This window comes from Poecilia mexicana, unplaced genomic scaffold, assembly GCF_051168715.1.
Source record: "Poecilia mexicana isolate PSO_F unplaced genomic scaffold, ASM5116871v1 scaffold_12, whole genome shotgun sequence".
NCBI classification, from domain to species: domain Eukaryota; kingdom Metazoa; phylum Chordata; class Actinopteri; order Cyprinodontiformes; family Poeciliidae; genus Poecilia; species Poecilia mexicana.
Genome location: NW_028263381.1, coordinates 18,044,537 through 18,066,841, shown reverse-complemented (window position 1 = coordinate 18,066,841; position 22,305 = coordinate 18,044,537). Strand labels below are relative to the sequence as shown.

General features: G+C 38.9%; 2 protein-coding genes and 1 long non-coding RNA gene across 3 annotated transcripts; 2 read left to right on the top strand and 1 right to left on the bottom strand.

Moving 5' to 3' along the window:
* Positions 1 to 1,901: 1,901 nt before the first annotated feature.
* On the bottom strand, positions 1,902 to 4,967 carry LOC106914012 (tripartite motif-containing protein 16-like). The gene has a single exon (XM_014980508.2). It carries the CDS (start codon positions 4,847 to 4,849, stop codon positions 3,197 to 3,199), a length of 1,653 nt encoding a protein of 550 aa, XP_014835994.2. The 5' UTR covers positions 4,850 to 4,967; the 3' UTR covers positions 1,902 to 3,196.
* A 3,642-nt stretch (positions 4,968 to 8,609) lies between these two features.
* Positions 8,610 to 9,891, top strand: grin3a (glutamate receptor, ionotropic, N-methyl-D-aspartate 3A). Its single transcript, XM_088011033.1, has one exon. The coding sequence runs from the start codon at positions 9,080 to 9,082 to the stop codon at positions 9,614 to 9,616; it is 537 nt and encodes a 178-aa protein (XP_087867159.1). The 5' UTR covers positions 8,610 to 9,079; the 3' UTR covers positions 9,617 to 9,891.
* A 734-nt stretch (positions 9,892 to 10,625) lies between these two features.
* On the top strand, positions 10,626 to 16,456 carry LOC106914001 (uncharacterized). The gene is made up of 3 exons (XR_015764891.1): positions 10,626 to 11,408; positions 14,792 to 14,903; positions 16,027 to 16,456. It is a non-coding gene; the product is annotated as an uncharacterized LOC106914001 (long non-coding RNA).
* Positions 16,457 to 22,305: the final 5,849 nt, after the last annotated feature.

Below are 22,305 nucleotides of genomic sequence, written 5' to 3'. Positions count from 1 at the left end.
TGTCTCGTCATAAAAGTTATGAAGCTACAGTAGAAATTTAGTGCATTTCCCAACACAGTATCTAACACTGACCTCCTTCGAGCTCAGCTGGAATATTTCTCCATCTTATTTTCAAGGTTATTTTGGACTTTATTTATCTAATATCGATCACCAACCTTATCCAGTCAGAAGTTCTCCAGGCAAAAAAAGCCTATTTTTCTGTAATCCAAAATCCTACGTATTAACATTCTACTACGGTTGTGCCAAAACGTGTTTTCACTTTTAGTCCGTTGAGCTCTCTGATCATTCAAGAAGCTGTGTCCAGCTTACAGCCAACTTTAATGTGTCTAACTATCTCGTAATAGTTCTTCATTGGAATGTTTTTCACGAGGCAAACACTTCAAACTCTTCCAAAAATCCCAAAACCTAGCTTACAAACATATGCCATTAATATCTGTTGCTCTGTCAAAAAAATAAAAAAAAAACAACAAAAAACAAAAAAAACAGAAGCAGTGTATATGTATCTACCTGCACAGAAGATATGACAGGTAAGGTTTAGTTGTGTGAATTCAAAAGCTTGCAGTTTGAAGATTTGACCAGGTTTGCTGTTGGTCAGAAGCTTAATCCTGATGGGCAGGAAAGCAAGGTAGCAGCTCAGGGAAGGTAAAGTAGGCAGCAAGGTGCTGTGTTGGCAGAGGATGGCCAGGCTGCCTGAAACAGGGAAACCACACTGCCAGGGCCAGACTGATGGCAAGTTGGAGGAAGAAGCTGGGGGCGTGGTGCAGAGCGAGATGAGCTGGGAGACTTGGCTGGTAAGGTGCCGCTGCATAAGGCTTGCTAGATCAGGTAATTAACAAAAAAGTTACTGCAATTCTAACTACATTGGTGAGAAAAATCCACTGGAAGGTGAAGAGACTTGAGTTAACGTAGAATGTGTTTGGAACAGTCGACAAGTCCCACAAATTCGACCGGAAAGAGTGAGACAAATTGCCACATCCATACTGGTGCACACACTTACACGCCAACTGCTGCAAAGATCACAAACAAAGGACCAAAACAACCAGCTGGGAGAACATAGACAGAAACAATAGCTGCAAAACAAAGGGCTGGCCCATTACTGTGACAATTATGTTTTGTAATAAGCTGCCAGGCTCTGAAAAGGATCACATTTTTGTTCTTTCATCAAAATCTTTTTTTTTTATGTTGGAGTAGCAAATTCAATGATACTATAATAAGCCAGGCACATCTAACCCTCCAAATATGTAGTCTTATTGGAAACATGGCTTTATTTATTTCAAGCAGAGGTATAGAAAACAGGCCTCTCTCATTTCTGATTAGCAATCCCTGAATGTGTCAGCTAAAATGACAAATGTTCTTGGCATATTTCTGCAGCTGACTCATAGCAGAAATACATCTGCTCGAAAGGCTCCTTATACGCCCGACAACTATAATGATCCTGTGTTTAAGAACTGCATGTCCTGGCCAAAATGTCAGCAGAGTCACTCAACTTGACACATGGAGAAAACATAATAAACATGTTAAAATACTGACTTCATGTTAAAATATGATGCGTGTCCTACAAATTACAGTTTGCAGACATATTGAGTGATGTTTATAGGTTAAGATGTTCAACACTGAAGGCTCTGAGCCAAAGTTTATTGGGGTTCAAAACTGATCCCAAAATCTGATTTTTTTTTTTCTGCAGTTTCAGGAGTCTGAATATTTTTCTTACCATTTATATATTTATCTGAAACAATAAAAGTATTTAAGAAATGTTGCTTCGAAGACGAATATTTTCCCACTTAGCGACACCTTCATCACGTCTCAATTTATGTTTTTATTTGCCGGTTTTAGAAAGTGTAAATCTTTGTATTCGCTGGCAGGTGTTTATGGCGCAAAAACAGATTGTCGAAAGTCAAGACTTTCAAAGATTATTTGTCTTTAATATGACGTTTATCCAGAACAATTGAATAAATAAAAAGATCACATTTATTCCCACTTACAAAGAAAAAAATGTAAAAACAGACTGGAAACCAAAGGTTCAACATCCTCGTTGGATATGTACAGACAAGACTCTTTTGATTCATTTTCATGTTTTAGTCTTCTTGTCTGGTGGTCTGTTGACATGTTAATTTAATTCACTTTGACAAAAACACAGTTCCAGCTGAAGAAAAGGAGAATGATGCTGCCACCACCATATTTCATTGTGGCCTAAATTTTTTACTTTTCTCACTATAATACACGCCAATACTAAGGTTTTAGAAGATTTTTGTCAGGATGTTTTCATTACATATTTTTTTTATCTTGGCATGTGGCGAGTGTAGGAGGTTAATGTCGCATGTAGAAACAAGTCCTGTTTAGAAATCCTTGCTGTTCCTTCAGTGTTATCATCAGCCTCTTTGGCGCCTCCTGTTGGACAAGAGGATTATTTTCTTAAAATTCTCTACAAAATATTTCACTGCAAACTTCACTACAGCAGAGATGATCTACGCTTACATAAGTTCTGTTCGAGGGAATCGCACCCATCAAAGAAAGGGGCATTACGTTGATCTGCCAGCCTGATGGCCTGTAAAGATAGAAAATGCTGCAGGATAGATGTCTTCTCAGAGGTGTTTGTTCCTGAGCCAGTGTAAGTAAAACAGTTTGCTTCAGGCAGGATTGGTTTAAGAAGAAACAACGCGCTTGGCAGATGCTTATGTGTGACTAGAAAAGGAGCGGCGATTTCTTTTCCCCCCATAATTCTGGTGTCAGGAGAAAGCGCTTTTGAGGCTTTTCTGAAGCATGTAATGTTTTGAATGTTCAACTTCTTTCTTGCTTGTTAAGGAATATTAACATGAGTTGGAATATGTTTAGGTGACACATGAGGCAAGAACATGTGGGGCATGACATTGATTTAAGGTTGCCGCGCAAGAGATGATTCAGCCAGGCGTCATACTCCAGCTTAGAATCCCACCAGGACTCCTCTGCTTTAAATGTCATCACTTTACAATTTTACTGGCTAGAACTGAATCATGCAAGAATGTGTGGCGAGGGAATAGGTGGATAAATATCCTTCTTAGCAGCGATGGTCTACGTGAGCAGAAGCAACACGGAACGACACCTAAACAAACTCCAACAACATAAAACCACAAAAACCATAGTCACATTGCACCCGAAAGAGTTGATCTCAGAGGAGTGACAAAGAAATGGCACAATAATGAGCTCAAATCCCTTTGGACTATTTCAGTTTCATCAACTCAGCGGAAATCCCGTCCTTATAAAACCCAACTCCGGCGAGGAGCGGCTCAGCGAATGCGGCCTGGACTCTGTGGAGGAGAGTCATGGTTCCAGAGACGCTGTAGAACGACAGAGTTCCTGCTCTGTGGTCCAGGTACACTCCGACTCTGGAGGAAGCGGGACCCGAAACTGGACTTTTTATCCTGTTGTGCCAAAACGTGTAACCATTTCTGTCACAATACAAAGTCCAAGATTTGCAGTTAGATCGAAACTCGCATTCATCTAAGTTCCCTGCTCTGCTGATTGACTTGTATGAAGCCGCAATGTCAACTCGCCTCCCTTTCCACTCCACCTCCCAGTAGCAGCGTCCAGTCAAAGTCTCTCTGCTCAGGATCTGGAGCCATCTGGTGAATCGGTCTGGATGGTCAGAATAAAGCTGCTTCTCTTTCAGTAGCGTTGCTTTTCTGTTCCCGTCAGATAATAACAAATGCCTGTTTGCCGTGTTTGGATCCAGAGCCATTTCCTGCGAATATTTTAAGAATCCAGCTCTAGTCTTTGGTTCTGGTTCTGACAGCAAAACGTCCACTTCAGCGACTGCGTCTGAGATGTCTGTCCATGTGTCTCTCAGGACACTGTATAGTTTATCTCTGAGCTCTGACACAGCTGTCGTCACATCCTCAAAGTACCTCAGAGGACGGATCTTGATGCTGGATGAGTGTGTCGCATCACTGGGTATTGACAGTGAGGGGTAGTTGAGGAGAAGCCGGTTGTGATCTGAGTTTGAGAGCTTCTCCAGCTCAGCGTCTTTCTTCTTCAGCTCAGTGATCTCTCGCTCCAGCTTCTCCTGAAGCTCTCTGACTCGACTCACTTCGCTGTCCTGTTGGGATCTGATCTGCTGCTGCACGTCAGAGCTTCTTTTCGAGGCGAGATGGATCAGCTCGGTGAAGACCTTCTCACTGTCCTCCGCTGCTTTATCGGCTGAAGCGTTGATAGCCTCCACCTCCTGCCGAAGCAGCTTCATTTCTTTCTCCCGATCCCAGATCCCCTTCTGGATTTGCTGTCGTCTCACCAGAAGCTTCTTCTGCTTCCCAGACGTTTCTGCTGCAGCTGATCCTTTTTTCTGGTCTTTATTTTCATCCGTCAAGCAGAGAAAGCAGGTACCCTGCATCTCCATCACCTCACCATGATGAGGGCAGATGTTTTCCTGCAGCTTCTTGGAAGGGTCCACCAACTTGTGCTTCTGTAAAGGCGGAGCGTCGTAGTGAGGTTGGAGGTGATACTCGCAGTAAGCTGCGGGACAGGTTAAACAAAACTTAACAGCCTTCAACTTCCTTTGAGTGCAAACATCACAAGCCACATCTCCTGGTCTGGCATAGCAGTGGTCATCCGGATCAGCTCGGACTCCAGTTTTCTTGAGATCCTCCACTAAATCCGCTAAGATTGTGCTTTTCTTCAAAACGGGCTTCTTTTTGAATGCCTCCCTGCACTGGGGGCAGCTGTAGATTTTCCTGTGATCCTCTTCATCCCAGTGGGTTCTAATGCAGCTCATACAGTAGCTGTGTCCGCAGGGTATGGTCACCGGCTCCTTCAGCAGATCCAAACAGATGGAACAAGAATATTTGTCCTCGTCTAGCTGAAGTCCTTTCTGTGCCATTTTCCCGAGCAACGACGACGTTTTGACTTCCTATGAGCAAGAATTGGTTTGGACTTCGATCTAAAAACTTGTCGCTGCAGTGATTCTCAGTGGTTACACCCATCATTCTGCTTGTAGATCTGAATAGGAGGGAACAAAGTGTTACGCAAACATATCTGGGCTGGTTTTGTTCAGCCAGGAAAGGGAGGGAGGAGGTGGCAAACCAAGCATTGTGTTTAACCCTCTCGTCATTTTTTAACTTTGTAAGTGTTTTGTCAGTTTGACGTGGTAAATTCTTCCCACTGACTAATGAACATAAGCATCCCAGCTTCTATAAAAGTAATGAAAGGCTTTATTTGATCTTAGCTTAAAGGTCAGTAACACTCCAGCTGAGTTGCATAAGTTTTAAGGTCAGAGGGCACCAACTTGCAGACCACAGTTTGATCTGTAAACAGGCCAACGACTGGAGTTTAATTGAGCACTTCTATTTAAAGATACACTGGCACTAACATAATTACACAGATTCATCAATATGAATTCCTGTTGGGCTTTATTTTTTTTCTATCGTGTTGTAAAGAAAATAAAATAAATGTAGATAGTAAATACAACAGAACCTTACTGTGACAAATCCAAACTATTCCTCTGATAAACTGCATGATGGAAACATTTGAGTTTATTGCAGATTTTGGTTGCAGAGAAACCAGATAGTTTTGTAGCATCAACAATGTCCTGCTATAATTCTAGAGGAATATTTGTTCCCAGCTCATTTAAATTGGGTTTATTTTCTGCCACATCATCAGGATTTTTTTTAAAGATTCAAGGTTGGGGCCGTTCAAAAACTTAATGCTGCCTTAGCCTTTCCAATCTAAAGCACCTGCTAAGACAAGTGTTGGTGATCATGCTTCTTTTTCTCAAACTTGTAATCTTCTAGCTGTTGGTTCAGGCGAGCTGGTCCTTCTCCTTCTTCTTTGGTGTCTCCACCAAAACCACTGGCAGGAAACCAAACCCTCACCATGATGCCAATACATTCATTTTCTGATAGCTGGAGAAGTGTGTTTAGGTTCAAGAGCATCTTTTTGCCTCTCCTAAACATAGTTGTCATTATTTCCAGCTCAATCTTTACAGTATCCTACAACGCAGAGCTTTCTCATAAAGTTTATATTATATATTATGCTATAAGGTCTTTTTGGTCAAAAAATAAATAAATACATAAAAAATCCTAGTGATAGAAATGTGAATATGGTGTTGACAGAACAGAACAAGTAATTTTTCCATTTCCACTTCTGCTCTCAGCCTATATAATGACAGCCTATGCTTTGCTTTTTTTACTCATGGCACAAAAGAGCCATTGAGGCTTAGACACACTGGAAATTTGTATGTCATTTTAACCACTGCATGTGTTTTCAATCAGAAAAACTCGAATGATTCACAAACGAGCAAGGGCGGTCAGCGTCATGGCCAGCTGTTCGGTATGCCTCTGAGATCTGCGGTATTCTGTTAGCTTTGTATCGCTGCATCCTTGCCTTTTTTTTCTGTATGTCTGCTCAAACATCCTGGCACTAACCTTCAGGTTTCAGTATTTAAATGTAGGTTGTAGGTGTCTTTTATAAAAAAAATAAATAAATAAATAAAAAATTAACTTCAGCAGTTAGAAAAACATTGCACTCCACTTCAGGAACTTGTAAAAGGTGTCTTGTTTCTGTTGTGTGCAGTCGGAAACGCGGCTCTTCACTGATGGCTGAAGTAAAAACAATGACCTTAAAACAGAGTAGGGGAGTTGTCAGGTTGGCTTAGTGCCTGTTAAACAACTATGAAACTCAACATGTAGTTGGGAAAGGGTGTTTTTTTCCATTGAGCCAGGTGACAGAAAAGATATATTTTGGAAAAGGTCACATCAGCTACATCAGTACCTCCCGAGGGCATGCCAAAGGGGGGGCACATCAACCTGCTCACAGTAAATTCAACTTTTTTTTTTTTCCACACATCCAAGCTTATACAACTCACTGGGCAGGTGTGGGTATTTTCCTCTCTTCGGGTTCAAGTGTCTGCATCTGCTTTGGTATCTGACATTCTCAGACAGCTGGCATGCCTCAGTTCAAGAGATGGCTTGACCACTGAACCATGCTCTGTCGTGTGCAGTCCCACTCACATACTCACACACACACACACACACACACAAAAAAAAAACACTTTAAGCACTCCACTAAGCTACTGAGGCTACCAAGACCCAGCATTGTTTGTATAGAACCAAGTAGAAACTAATTATTAACTCAAGTCTGTATATCACACACGGATACCATTGGATGTTTGGATAATGAGTTTAAAAAAGCACTTTGAAGGAAGTATTGTGTTGAATGTCTAACTTTATTTTATGATTTAAGCTGTTGTCTGTGTTCTTTTAGTGTGTGCTCCATTAACCATATGTGACACAAAAAGTTGTTTTTCCTTTCAACAGAACTAATAAATTCATTGAGTTCTTTTACAGTTTGTTATGCTACAGCAATAGATAATCAAAAGGAGACACTAAGTAGGACATAATCGTAAAGCAGGAAGGAAACAATTCATAGCTTTCAAGATTTATAAATCTGAAAAGCAAACCATGCTGATATTTTGCTAAAGTATTTGAGGCACTTGTACCTCTTCCAGCCTTTTTGTATTCTTTGCCCAATATTGCTCCAGTTCAGTCAAATTATATGCAGAACATTGATGAACAGACATTTTTGACACATGAATATGCCTTCATTTAAACCTTTTCATTTTGCCCCATGATGTATAATAATGATACTTATTTTGTTGCCTCTTTTCCATAATGACCAGATTACTGGAATGCATAATCTTTGTTGACAGCTGAGATGTTGATCTCTGTAGCTCTTCTAGAGGTACCACAGCCTTCAGATTAATTATCTCTTCTGTCCTGTTTACATCCATGTCTGTGTATTTGCAGTGGTGCCATTTTTTTGTACCATGTCTTAAAACATGGCACTTAATAATGTATCACTGCAGTAATGGACAAACATGCAAATATTTGGGTTCACTGATTTGTTTCAGCTGTTCAGGATAATGAAAAGGTAAAGTGCACAGAAAGTATTCTTGTTCCACCCACAGAACGAGTTTGTCTGGATTCCAAGGCGTGCCACTGAGTTCCCACAGGCAGACTGCTTTGTCCCTGACCTGTCTGTTTGCTCACTCAAGCTTTTAAAGGAACAGCTTTACTTACTCTGCTTTCTTAAAACCATGTCTGAGGTTTGAGTTGGTGGCACTCGGTTTTATTTAGAGGTAACAGAGTAGGAGCGATTGTGATACACACAACACTTTTCAGATTTTTGTTTGTAAAAGCAAACAAAAAAATGAAGCAATGTCTCTTTGGCCTTCACCATTATATGTCGTAGTGTTTATTTCCTGCTTTAACACACTGGATTCTGAAAAAAAACAAAAAAACTACTTAACTAGTCTGATAACATGAAAGATGAAAAGTTTCATGTATTCAATAAGAACATGGTTGGTTCTATGGCTTGCCATAAGTTTGTACATAATGTACCCACATGTGCAGCTGTGCTCATGAATCTTATGTACAAATGCATGTATATATTATTTATGTCATGCAATAATAAAATTGCAATTTTACTGAGTACAGTGAGAATTTCCTCAAGATTGTGGCATCACTGGCATCATCAAACGATGATGTATTGTGATGATGTGTATTTGTGACTCCGTGAGTAATAGTATGTGTCATGTTTATTTTTACCTTGTATTTTTTGATGATGATAATGATGATGATGATGTATTACAAAGAAAGTGCTGAACTGATGATTCAATGAATATGCAAAAATACTTCTACACATTTAATATTTCCAAAGATATGTTACAGTTCATTGTGCTGGTATGTTTATTACCTTTATGGTGATTCTTGAGATATAAAATAGAGGGTTTAAGAATGATTCTAAAAATCCACATTTAGGGAATATTTAGTATGAAGTTTATAAAATTATATTTTTGTGTCAAGTAAGATAATTATTTTTTTTAAATTCTATTGTGTCCTTTTTCTTTTCACATTTTTTCTGTTTGTCTCTTTTTTTCTTTAGATTTCTGGCCAACACATCATTTGAGGGCCAAAGTGGTTTTATATCCAAAGAAAGCCAAAGTCAGAATATCATCTCAGAGGCCCATCACTACATCTGGTCTCTCCAGCTGGACCCTCTTGGCCAGCCAACCTGGACCCGTCTGGGACGCTGGCGCAGAGGGAGAGTTCTAATGGACCAGGGGGCTTGGCCAAGCCATCAAGGGTCTGGTAGCGGAGGAGACTGGCGCCGATCTGCGCGGTTGCACATGCGAGTGGTGACGCTGGTGGAGCATCCCTTTGTGTTTACCCGTGAGGTGGATGGAGACGGGATGTGTCCAGCGGGTCAGCTGTGCTTGGACCCGCTTACCAACGAGACCTCGGTTTTGAAAGGGCTTTTCCAGAAACTCGCAGGACATAATGGATCTGTTCCTACAGAACTGAAGAAATGTTGCTACGGTTACTGCATTGACCTGCTGGAAAAGCTGGCGGAGGATATTGGCTTTACTTTTGACCTGTACATTGTTGGTGACGGGAAGTATGGAGGGTACAAGAACGGGCGCTGGACGGGACTGGTGGGCGATCTGCTAAGTGGTGCCGCCCACCTGGCGGTGACGTCATTCAGCATTAACTCAGCCAGAAGTCAAGTCATTGACTTTACATCACCCTTCTTCTCCACCAGCCTGGGGATTCTGGTCAGTACTGTCCTTCTCACTCTGACTACTTTTTGATCGCCTGTTAAATCCCAGTTCTTACTCTTTATTTCAGTCTCTCTTTAGCCTATCTTTTTCACTGCGTGTCATTGTCCTCCCTTAAATTCTCTCTGCTTGGTATTCTGGTGGTCACTGTCAATACAGCAGGGCTTTATTACAGCAAGTCTCACGTTATTGGACCCTAATGCAATTCCCCGTATAGGGTTGGACTGGCGAGCGTACAGCTTTGTGGGGGAACTCCATTACTACAATTACTGTAGCTATTCTCACCAGCAGACAGACACAGTGATGGTGGTGATCACTCTTCTTTCTGCCCCCTGTGGTGTAACTGGAGAGGTAAAACTTCAGCTTTGTTTGGGTTGACAGTTCTTCAGAGTACTAGGGCAGAGTACACTGATTTGTTTTCCTTTTAGCCATTGCGTACAATGGCTTTATTTTTAGTTGTGTCTGTATAAAGTACATTGTTAAAAGCAATTTCCCATGTAGGTAGAAAAAAATGTATTGCTTGTAAAAGGGATCTTACCCAGATTTGAAACTTTTGGGGAAATATCAAATTTAATTTGAAGCATTTCCAAACTTTTAAGTAAAGCCTAATTTTATTTTCTAAGATATATAAGGAAAAAAAAGACAGAAATCATTATTAGATACTGTATGTGAATGGTGAGAATGGCTGTTCTTTCTATGATTAATTTTGATCCGGTTTTACTCAATACCAGGATGTTAGCATTTCATTATTTTTAAGACGCTACACACAGTTTTGAGCTATCAGGGTGATAAAGTTTCCAACAGGCTGCCTCCAACAAATACACCTGCCATACAGCATCACATCGTCACCAATTTTGATTCTCTATTAAAAGTTCATGTGTTTTCAGTTTTTTCTTTCATCGTAAGGAATGTCAAAACTTTCACAATTTTAAGTTGGGATGAAAAAACAGAACATCAATTGAACTAGGGAATATAGCACCAAAATGATAGCAACTCTTACGATTCAGCCATCTCAATTCTAAAGTTTTCTGCACCCGTCCTGCGCAGGTTCGTACCCGTGACACAGCTGCACCCATTGGCGCCTTCATGTGGCCCCTCCATTGGTCCATGTGGCTCGGCATCTTCGTCTCCCTCCACGTCACTGCCGTCTTCCTCACCCTGTACGAGTGGCACAGCCCCTTTGGAATGACCCCTCGTGGACGCAACCGTGACCGCGTCTTCTCCTTCTCCTCGGCCCTCAACGTGTGTTACGCTATTCTCTTCGGGAGAACAGTAGCCATCAAACCCCCCAAGTGCTGGACTGGTCGCCTGCTGATGAACCTTTGGGCCATCTTTTGCCTCTTCTGTCTGTCCACCTACACTGCTAACTTGGCTGCGGTCATGGTCGGGGAGAAAACCTACGAGCAGCTGTCAGGGATACATGATCCAAAGGTAAAAGAGAACACCTTAAATAGTTAATTTTCCACAAATAGTTGTTTTGTTAGACAAGTCTGGTTTTACAGGGATTATATTTCTTTATTTTTGCCAAAGATTATGTTGGAGTATAAACCAGAACACGAAGATGGCTAAAACGAAAAAAAACAAAAACAAAAAACAAAATTCGAACTGAAGAATGATAATTTATTTAAGTAAAAATGATCCTAAAGGTGAAATTTTGGTTTCTTTCTTCGCCTCTGCAGTTGCACCATCCCTCTCAGGGATTCCGCTTTGCTACAGTGAGAGAAAGCAGTGCAGAGGACTACGTCAAGAAGAGTTTCCCTGAGATGCATGAGTATATGAGAAGATACAATGTTCCAGCAACACCAGATGGCATACATCATCTAAAGTAAGACAACAGATCGGATAGAGGGTGTATACAGTGCATCATGCAGGCACACATAAAAGCCCGATCCATATTCTGATGTCGTCTTTCATAATGTTGACCCAGCTATCTCTTTGTGTCATTTCTGCAAATCTGAATACGATATCGTCTTTGATAAAAGATGCATGCCCGCCTAAAGAATGTCAACATTTATGAAGGAGGGGGAAAAGAAAAGGGGGGAAATATTTCAACCCTATTGCTGTCATTCCCCACCACAAGGTTGTCTGTTTGTATTCAGAACCCACCCTACTCTTTACCCTGCCACTGCTGTCATCCTAAGCTGCTTCAACATTCAGCTGGCATCCCTGTGGAGCATGGCTGAATATAGTGGGAAAAGGCAGCTGCAACACAGGCCATGGCAAGGACACAATTTACGAGGATGAAAAGAGATTTATTTTCACTTATTTATTAATATGTATATATATATATATATATATATATATATATATATATATATATATACATATATATATATATATATATATATATATATATATATATATATATATATATATATATATATATATATATATATATATATATATATATATATATATACATATATACATATATATATATATATATATATATATATATATATATATATATATATATATATATATATATATATATATATATATATATATATATATATATTACAATTTCACAGGAATAATGTCCTCTTTTGAGAATTACAGCTTGTCATCATGTCACATGTGTGCCGCAGAACTAACCATTGTGTTAAGGTGCAGTCAGCCAGGGATGAGGCATAATACATCGGCGACTTCATTGTGCTTTTTTTTTAGCGTTCTAGCATAATACCACTATCTAGTGTGATACCAGGAGTGAACTGTGAGGAAAAAGAACTTTACATCAGCAAAACCCTTCACAGAACAATTAAAAGATGCTTGGAATAAAGGCGAAGGAAGCAGACGCTTGGAAAGAAAACTCAGCCGAACAGGAAACATGCAAACTTCCAACAGAAGCATATAATAGGATTCATGCTAGAATGTTTTAGCAAAAGCATATTTCCTCATGAGAAACATTAACTACAGAAAGGCTACCACGCCAAGATTCTCCGAGGTTGAGTAATAGTATAATTGCATGTTTCTTTTTCAACAGAGAGCTCTTTCATCACTGATTCAAGTGAAAATGACCTTGAGTTGGTTTTAATGACTGATGTGTGTATGGCTATATTAATAGGATAGAAATTTGTTGAAGATTATCTTAATTTAACATAATATAAAATAAAAATAAAAACTCAATCTTTCAGAATTCATTTGCTAACTTCTGTTTTAATATGTCATATGAATTTAAATGACCACCCAGCCATATATTCAAAACTTTCTCTCCTGACTGAGTGAGGCGTTCACGTCTGCTGTCCCTCATAGATTTATTTTTGGTCCAGTTTCATTCTCAGTTTTGCACATTATTCAGCCGATAACAGATGAGCCAAACTGAAAAGCCAGAAAAACCCAAAATAAGCAACAAAAAAAAAGTTCCTACCAGGCACTTTTAATCTGACAAGCGAGTCTAGTCGAAACACATATATTATTAAAATGTATACGTATGTAATTATACACATTTAATGAATATGACCATCTAACATAATTTGCAGCAACAATCCTGATATTTTTCATGCAGCAACACAAAAACATGTTCTGTCACCAGCTTCCCTTATCCTGAAAAGAGGATGTTTCAGAAAAGGAGACGTGTTTTTCCATCTTGTTTGAAAGTTAGTGGCTTCATTAATTAAAAAAAAATAATTTAGATTTAAGATGAAGGCTGAAAGTCTCAACATATTTCAAATCAGTATAATGAGTCGGCAACAGTGAGTTGGGGATAGAGCAGGATTTCAAATGCTGCCCTTGATTAAAAAATAAAACATGCAATAGAGGTTGAAAAGTCTATTTCATTATTTGAGAGTTGGAATTTCTGAAGGCCTGACACGGAGCTTCAACGTCTCAACTCATTTTAATGCATTTGTGAAGAATCTAAATAAACTGGTCGAACTTGGAGACAGACATTGATTTTATTGGCCGGTGGTCAACAAAGTTCTGGGGGAAAGAAAATGCAAGGCCACTCCATGAGACCTTTAGGCAATACAAACATTTCTAACAAAGATATTTTAACACTAACCTTCAGCACTGCATATAGAGATAAATTACATTTTGGAAGATTTAAACACAAATGAGCCCAGAGGGGAAAAAAGCTGCTTAAATTCAGAACACGCGATAAAGGATATTATCCAGAAATCATGTTTTAAATATGAAATTTAGCATTAAAAGTTAAATAGCCTAAGCTGATGGATGTTTGTTTAGTAAATGTGTTAATTTCTTTGACAAAAAAACCCAAAGATAAAAACATCACATGATTTTGAAGACCAGTAATTTACTATATTGCAGCGACGTCTGAAAACCTCGTCTGCAATATGACATTCCACACTTGGTTTTGATAATGCTTTGCAGAACAATACCACACAGTGTTTGCTCTTTAGCCTGAGGAGTGCTTGCACAATTTGTGTCAACACTCTGGTTTAATTAGTACAGCTTGCTGTGGTAGATGAACGCTGGGACGCGTTGTGTGCACTCCAGATGCTTTCCTATCAGCGTAGTTAAGAGGCCTTTGTTGTGATTCTTTTGCTGTCAGCTTTCCGCCCTCTGATGGGTTTGGAGGGGGGGGGGGGAGATTTCTTTTTGTTAATCCTTGTCATTACTTTACTTAAAAAGCTAGCCACTGACTGTGTATAAAACTATAACCAGGATAGAATGCCTATATACATTTTTGTTGTCTTTTCTGTGGAAAAACTGTGCTTAAGTTTTCCTAGAGAAATCTTCTCTGAACATAAAACGATTATGCCAGATCTCGTTTCTCAGATGAGAGAACTAGAGCTTGAAGTGTTGCGGCATAAAGTGGACACCCCTGGAAGAAACAGATAAACTATCAACAGGTGCAAATTCATTTTAGACAATCAAACCTTGCTTGATTTTGGTGAAGCTTTTATAAGATAAGGAACTGTTTAGCTTGGATCATCAGCATATATTTGTTTTTCATGTGCTGGTTAAGAAAGGTCCCCAATGACATCCAACACAATATTACAATGGCTGCTGTGGTATAACATAGAAAGTGCTTGTTGGTATATGTTTCCCATTGCAGCTTGCTGCCTCACATTTGAAATGCTCCTCTGAATAATTCTCACTGGAAGAACAAGATAAACTCTTGCCTCACCTTTCACCACACAACTAAGAAACACATAACCTTTAGCCTCCCGGAGCAAAATGTACCTGTTATGCTAATTAATAGGATGATGGTGACTCCTCTTTAGTCCTCTGTCTGTCTTATTACAGGGCTGACCCACAGAAACTGGATGCGTTCATTATGGATAACTGCTGGACTACGAGGTTTCCATAGATGCCGACTGCAAAACACTCACAGTGGGGAAACCTTTTGCCATAGAAGGTAATATCAGAATGCTATGAGCTTTACAATTGTCTGTTTTTGTTTAGTAAGCAACAGTAACGACAACGAAAAATATAGAAAAGACATCAGAAAATGAGGGTTAGTTACAAGCTGTCAGAATTGCACACATCTACAGTGGAGCCCCGCCTACTCAGTGTTTGCGGATACATATATTTGCAGACTTTTATGTTGAATGTAGCTTCAAATTATTCTCGTATGACGTTCGTATTTGAGCATTTACTGAAAGAGCGGATATTAAAATATTAGAAAGAAAGAAAATACAGGTTCCCAAAGACAATTTTACCACCAACAGAACCCATTTTGTTTCCAATTAAAAGATGACCTCTTGTCCACTGAGTCATGTCTGCATCCATGCAAGTTGTCAGGATCAGTAAAAACACAAATCTTACTGCTCAGCTTGGGACACAATTTTGATTGTTTTCTGTTGTCAAATCAGTCGAGCAGAGCAAAAGGAAATCCCATTACATTTCTGACTTTTCCCTAGGTGAATAATTAAAATCACTCTTATTCAAAAAGTGAGACATACTATTTATTTAATTTGAATAAATGATGTGTTTGTTATTAACCGACAGACTCATTTTAACTCTCGATATGCTGATTTAATTTCATTTCATACCGGTATGGGTTTTAAACAAACAACAGTTTTCACTTCAAACACCCCTAAATTTAACAATATCAATCACTCAACATATGCACAGTCGTTAATCTTTTTGGCTTTCAAAAGCTTACAATCTCCACTGTCCACCGTTAATCTCTGGTCCATTTAGCCATCCTCTTCCTCCCGCTGTGGAAATGTTCCCATGGCGCCTCCTTCCATTACAGGCCACCACAGCCCCAGATTCCAGTGCTGTTGTTAATTACTTAATGCACCCTTAAGCCTTCAGGATACAATTCAAATCAATCAGTGCAACCAGGGTACTTTTGTAATTGGCTGTTGCAGAATTTGTCACACTTTCCCTGGCTTGCTGAGACCCGTGGACGAACACTGAAGTCATTTATGAGCCGTCTCAAAAGAAGTGAAACGCATGTTTGCTATATGTTTTACACCTGCAAAAGTATAACTATTAATGAGACTGCTTTGTTTCTGTGTCGCCACGGGCAGGATACGGCATAGGCCTCCCTCAGAACTCGCCGCTGACCTCCAACTTCTCGGAGCTTGTTAGTCAGTACAAATCCGATGGGTTCATGGACATGCTGCATGACAAATGGTACAAGGTTGTGCCCTGCGGAAAGCGCAGCTTTGCTGTGACTGAGGTGAGTGTGAAGGCGTTGAGTGAATGGAGTTTATGTGCTGCTGTTTATCTCACATAAACGGCAAAAGAACAATTTAACACTAAGATAAACCTTCAGGGTGTATATAATACAATATTGTCACTTTAACGGCCTTCATATTTGTCAAACTTTTGCACATTTTGTTATGCTGCAAGCACAAACTTCAATGTATTGTAATTTGCAGTCATGCACTATTGGGTGTTGATTCATAAAATATAATTATGCATCATAGCTGTAAATAATTTATAAAATCCAAAACTCATTAATAAAAAAAACAAAAAAAAAACAAGTTAATCAGTGTCACTGTTATGAAAAGAACTCACATTATTTGGAGAACATTAGTGAAGAAGCCGCATCAAGGAACAAGATACACACTAGTCAAGTCAGGTATAAAGTTATGTTGAAGCTTTAAATATATTACAGAGCATGGTTCATTCTGTCGTGTAAAAATGGAAATGTTATGGAACAACACTTGCACAAAGACATAGCTGTCCTGGTAAACTGGCAGCTTAGCAAGGGGAACAATAATCAGCCTGAGGTTTCCCTGAAGGAGCTGCAGAGATCCACAGCTGAGAGGGAGAGAATCTGCTGGCATAGCAACAGTTGGTCAAGCACAAATCTCCTTTTTTTTAAGTAGAAGGCCATTGCAACATTATAGAGGCTCACCATAAACAATCCAATGGTGTTAAAGTGACTCAGTCAAATCCCAGACCTATATATAATTAAGGATCTATGTCAAATCCTTCACTGCATCCCACATGTAGAGGCGTATCTATAAAACATGAAAATCACACATTCTTCTCCTTTCTCTTCACAGTCATCCCCTCATTTTGAACATGAATACTCAATTAGACACATTGATCTTTATGGTTTTAATATCACAAAGGTTCAAGAACTGTGAATACTATAGCGAGGCCCATGAATAAATAGAAATGTTTCCATTCTGGGTTGTTCGACACAGGGGATTTGGTTTGTGGTCTCACCAGCTTTCGGGTCCAACTCTGAAAACCCATTCCTTGCTCTCCGCAGCCTCCTTATACAGTAATTGCTCTTCTCTAATTGAGACACTGGCCTCTGACTCTCCTGCTGTCAAACTACCTATGTCCCTCTAAGCAATCAATGCTCCATGGTCTGTGCTATTCTGCAATTTCCAAGCAGTTATCCATTGTCAACCAGGCCATCTTTCCAACCAGTTACATCGTTGTAGTTTTCCAAAATTGCTCCTGACTCGGTAAAAGTGCACACAGGGGAACTCTGTCATTATTTTGTCTGCATGATTGTATGTTTTGAAGTGAATGACGGTCAGCTTAAGTACTGCTGTTAATGATTGCATCGAATTAATTAAATAAAAAAAAAAATAAAAAAATGTGTCTGCAAAAGACAGCATAACCTCAATACATATGCAGCCTGAATGTAAATAATTCAGGAAGGTCATATCTGTATAGAGAAACGGTATATTGCAATGCCAAACAGTGGGTAACGCCAAAGTGAGGCATTTTCTAGTGCGTAGCCACTGAGATGTGCTGTAGATTCTATCTTCTGTAGCAGACATTTAAATTGCCCTGGGTGCATTTCATTTTTCAGCATCACAACCTAGCCTCTGCAAAGTTGGAGCAGAGACAGCTGCTCGGATAATATTTTTTTTTTCTCTCCTTTATCTGTCTGTCGCTTAATATCACAACTTTTTCCACACAGGTACTGTGCAGAGATCACATGAGGATACACTGATCGATTCAAAATGGCAGATAAAATTGTGCAAAATACAGAGTAAAGGTAGATTCTGTGTTACCCGCGTTACCTTTTGTACACTAGAAACGAGAGTCGGACAACATCCGCAAGAAATTAATGGGATATAAGCAGGGTGAATTACCGAGCAGCCTGGCGCGGTTTAGTCCTACTCAGCATTTTCTATTTATTTATGTATTGTACATTTTTTTTTATTAAGCCTGGAGATTCTAAAACGCTACAAAAAAGGGGGGAAAAAAATCTAATGAATTACTTATCCAGCCCTCAGACTCTCCAAAAGAGATCATTTAAATATTATTTAATTAGGAAGGTCAAACGTCACGTTGCTCTTCAATAAATTTGGAGAAAGCTGATGATAAAAGATGAGTTTAATGTAGGACTTTAAAATACAAAGACATTTGGCTCAAATCTTAATTGAGAAACATGATCACACTATTAGAAATATAAATATATTGTATATATGGAATGCACAGCAATGCGTTATGCAGTATTATTTTATCCTAAGGAGCAGATTCAGAAAGGTTTGATGAGGTCATCATTATTTAAAATGATGAATGATGTTACTCCTCCTGGTATCTTCTCTAACCCAACAAGCTTGGTCACAATTTTTTTGCTTAAAGTGCTCTTCTTCTGTCACAACACAAACCCAGGGTTCAATAAATAATTTGCTTTTTGAACAACATTTGAGAGATTTTCTTCCCCAGCAATCACCTACCAGTAATGTCCTTCCTGTCCAACGTTCGCAGAACCGTGGACTTCCACTCTGCGACGTTTCATCAGAGGTAGCTGGCCAAGTTAACATACTGCAGTGATGAATCTAATCCATCATGTATTTTGGACTTTATAATGTAATCACTGTAGCTGGCCCCATATCACAAGCTACTTCATGCTCAGCAGTAAATAGTTTTTTTTACGAGAATGCGGGCAGAGCTGCAGGAACTGCAACAGGTGGTTTATTGGGAAATGTCCAGCACCTTAAATGCGGACTGCCAAACATTGAGGTTTGTGATGAAATTGAAATTTCAATAGATTCAGTCTTGCAAGTGAGAGCCAATAAGGTGAAACATTAGTGGATGATGGTTCTGTGTAATATTCTTTATAGAAGTGAATGAGCATTTTTTGTTTTCCGTTATCCTTTTGTTGAATAAACCAGATTCCATAACAAATTGAAAGTTAAGTTTTTTTTTAATCCAAAATAATGATGAGAGACGAACATAACAAGCAACATCAGCATCTTATTGTCCTGGACTATCAAGCAGAAAGTCTCGGATGCTTTGGGCAAAGAGAAAACCGTCTTTTTTTTTTTTTTTTTTCCTGATAGTTGTCACATTGTATGCCCTTCCTGTAAACTATCAGCTTGCAATTGATATGCGTCTTCATTCTGCTCTGAAGTCTCCCTCTTGGTTCTGTCTTTCACTAACTTCCTTTTCTCTACATCTCCCTCTCTTTCTCCAGACACTGCAGATGGGCATAAAGCATTTCTCTGGTCTGTTTGTGATGCTGTGTGTAGGCGTGGCCTTATCTCTCCTGACCACGATAGCGGAACACATTGTGTACAAGCTAGTGATCCCGAGGGTCAAGGAGCCACGCTCCAAATACTGGCTGCACACCAGTCAGGTACTGAACCGAACCAAAAAATAAACAGAAACATTAGTGAGACTATTTCACAATTACCAGGAGAAGATTTCTCAGGGTATCTTAGAAAAGGTCTTTGAGAGCAAAGCTGTTGTCTGCAAAAGAAAATTAAATTTTAAAGTAGAAAAATTAAGATATAATACTGTTGTGCCTCAGAGGTTTGTTTCGAAAGTAGGCCACTTAATTTCACTGTTAATTATTTAGTGGTACGTTTGCTTAGCATACATCACACCTTTGTAAGTTCTTTAAGTTTCCAATTAAATAACTTATAATTAAGAATAATTAAATAAGTCAGGTTTGCAAACGTGCAGTAGTACAGCTGTTACTGTACTTGTTTTTTGAAGTGTTTGTTGCTTATTTTACCCTTTTAAAAGCATAAAAGCACACAAAAGTTGAACTTTTAGAAGTTTTACTGTTTTTTAAAGCTACATATTTGCTTGATGTAGCTATCTTGGTACTTACTGTATTGCTAAGATCCTTCTTGTTGAAACCTGCAAGAGTATATTTATATATTATTTTTTCTTTATCTCTTGAAGTTTGAAGACATTAGTCTTTGTGTGTAATCTCGCTCTCCATATATGCGTTTTTCACTCAGTGAATTGAGTTACTGAAATATTCTAATCTGTTGAACATGCTGTTTGTAAGACAAAATATTTAAGTGTTAAAATTCATAACATGATGTGTTGATTGTTTTCCAGAGATTACACAGAGCCCTTAATTCTGTCTTCATCGATGACAAACTACCATCTGTTACCAAGCCTGAGAAAAGGTAATGTCCTTGTCTTGCAAACTTTACTTTGTCAGCGAAATGAACAATTTAGATGACAATTTTATATTCCTACTAGTTTAGTTTATTTTACCAAGTTGATTTCAGATAACCCCCCTCTACATCAGAAGAACTTTGCACAGATGTGCCATAATTATTTGTTTTTACTGCAGTATGTTGTTTTGACTTGACATTTGGGCTCATTAAAACTTTTATCAAGCTACATTAAATAGGCAGGTTTTGTTGTGTTTTTTCCTTTCCTTTAAACAAACAAAAAACTGTTTTTTGTCATTTACTAAAAATGACAAAAACTGCTTTTCACTGAGCAAGGAAGGATCCTCTTCCTCTTCCCCACTACTTCTACCGTTTGAACTTTAAACACCAGACCATAAACGTACTGGAAATGTTACCGAATCCGTTCATGCTAGAAATCATGCTGAACTCTGGAGTGTCATTATGAATAAAATATGGACCATATAATCTCACATTCATTCACACTAAAAATACACGACGGCAGTTCCAGCCGAGAGCCAATTTTCCAAACTTAAATGCCCCATTGGTCAAATTATCAGCCTGCGAATGAGTGACATCAATTAACACCCAAGTGGCAGTTAAGGGACCCATTTTTAATCAGGAACTAAATAGAATGGTCAATCTCTTGGAAGGCAATTATCTGAGGGAGTTGAGAAAATAATCTGATGCTGACGTCAGAGTATTGTTGGAAGTATTGAGACAGACAGGAGGCAAGTCAAAAGACTCTCCTCTCTACTAATATTAATCCTTTTTTAAAGGACTTGTATAATTCATGACTGCCAGTTTTTCCTCTGTTGTAATTTTCCTTTGATTTTTTTAAAGTCCTCGGTTAAAGACGACTCCAAATCGTCGACGTAATTTTATATCAGGGTTAGCCAGGTTGCACCTTACAGGATGGTTTGTTGTGTATGGGCTCAGAAATGGCGTTTTTTAGATTGTTCACATTATGGTGTTGATCTAACAAATATAGTTTTTTCAAGCAACGTTTTTCATCCCTTATTGTGTCACAGAAGAGGTGAGACTGTACTGGCTGCCACAACGTCCTATCTGATGGTGTCCTGTTCAAAGTGCAGCAAGAAAATAAGTCATTAAATTCTAAAAACTTCAAAATTTTATCTGCATATAATTGACTGAATTTTGAAAATATGATACGAGCCAAATTATCAACTAGTCATATCAAAACAGAAGGAAAACATGCCACTGTGAGCTTATCAAATTTGCAAGCTGGTCTTCTTGGAATATTGTAAGCTGGATCAAGATGTGAGTTTATTGAAGATTGTAGCCGTGTGTGTTTTCTGCTTAAACACACATTATAAAGTTATGTCTCTTTTACGTGACACATTGTTGAAATGTTTTAGTACTCTAGTTTTTGGCTCTTTTGAAAACATAAGCTGGGCCAAAAGTCTGTCACTGTCAAAAAAAAAAAAAAAAGAAAAGAAAAACAATGTGGTAATGTCCAGAAGGTCACTGGTGTATGTATTAAGATGGCCAAAGTTACAATAAAGTGGAAATTACTTAACTGCTGATCTTCTATATTGGATCCTATATTGGCTAATTGTGTAATTTTAAGCAACTTTGATCAGTTGATCAGAAAATCCTTATCGGGGCGTTTGCTTAGTAAACAGATTTAATTTCCTATGATTCCTCTCTGCAGTAAAAGTTCAACTTCTCTGCACATTTCACATCCCTCTCTGCTTAGAACAGCAGGGGGCACTCAGGTGGAGAGCACAAAGTGGGAATTAAATATACACAATAATTATGGAGACAAGTCGACGTGAAGGATGCCTATGGTAATGAGAATAGACCTCCTACCCTTGCAGACTTACCTCATTCAATCAAACTCCTTCGCGTCATACCTCCATGCTGTCTAAAAGTCAGAAATTATTACTATCTCATTAGCCACATCTCAGAAACCTGCTGCCGTGTGGA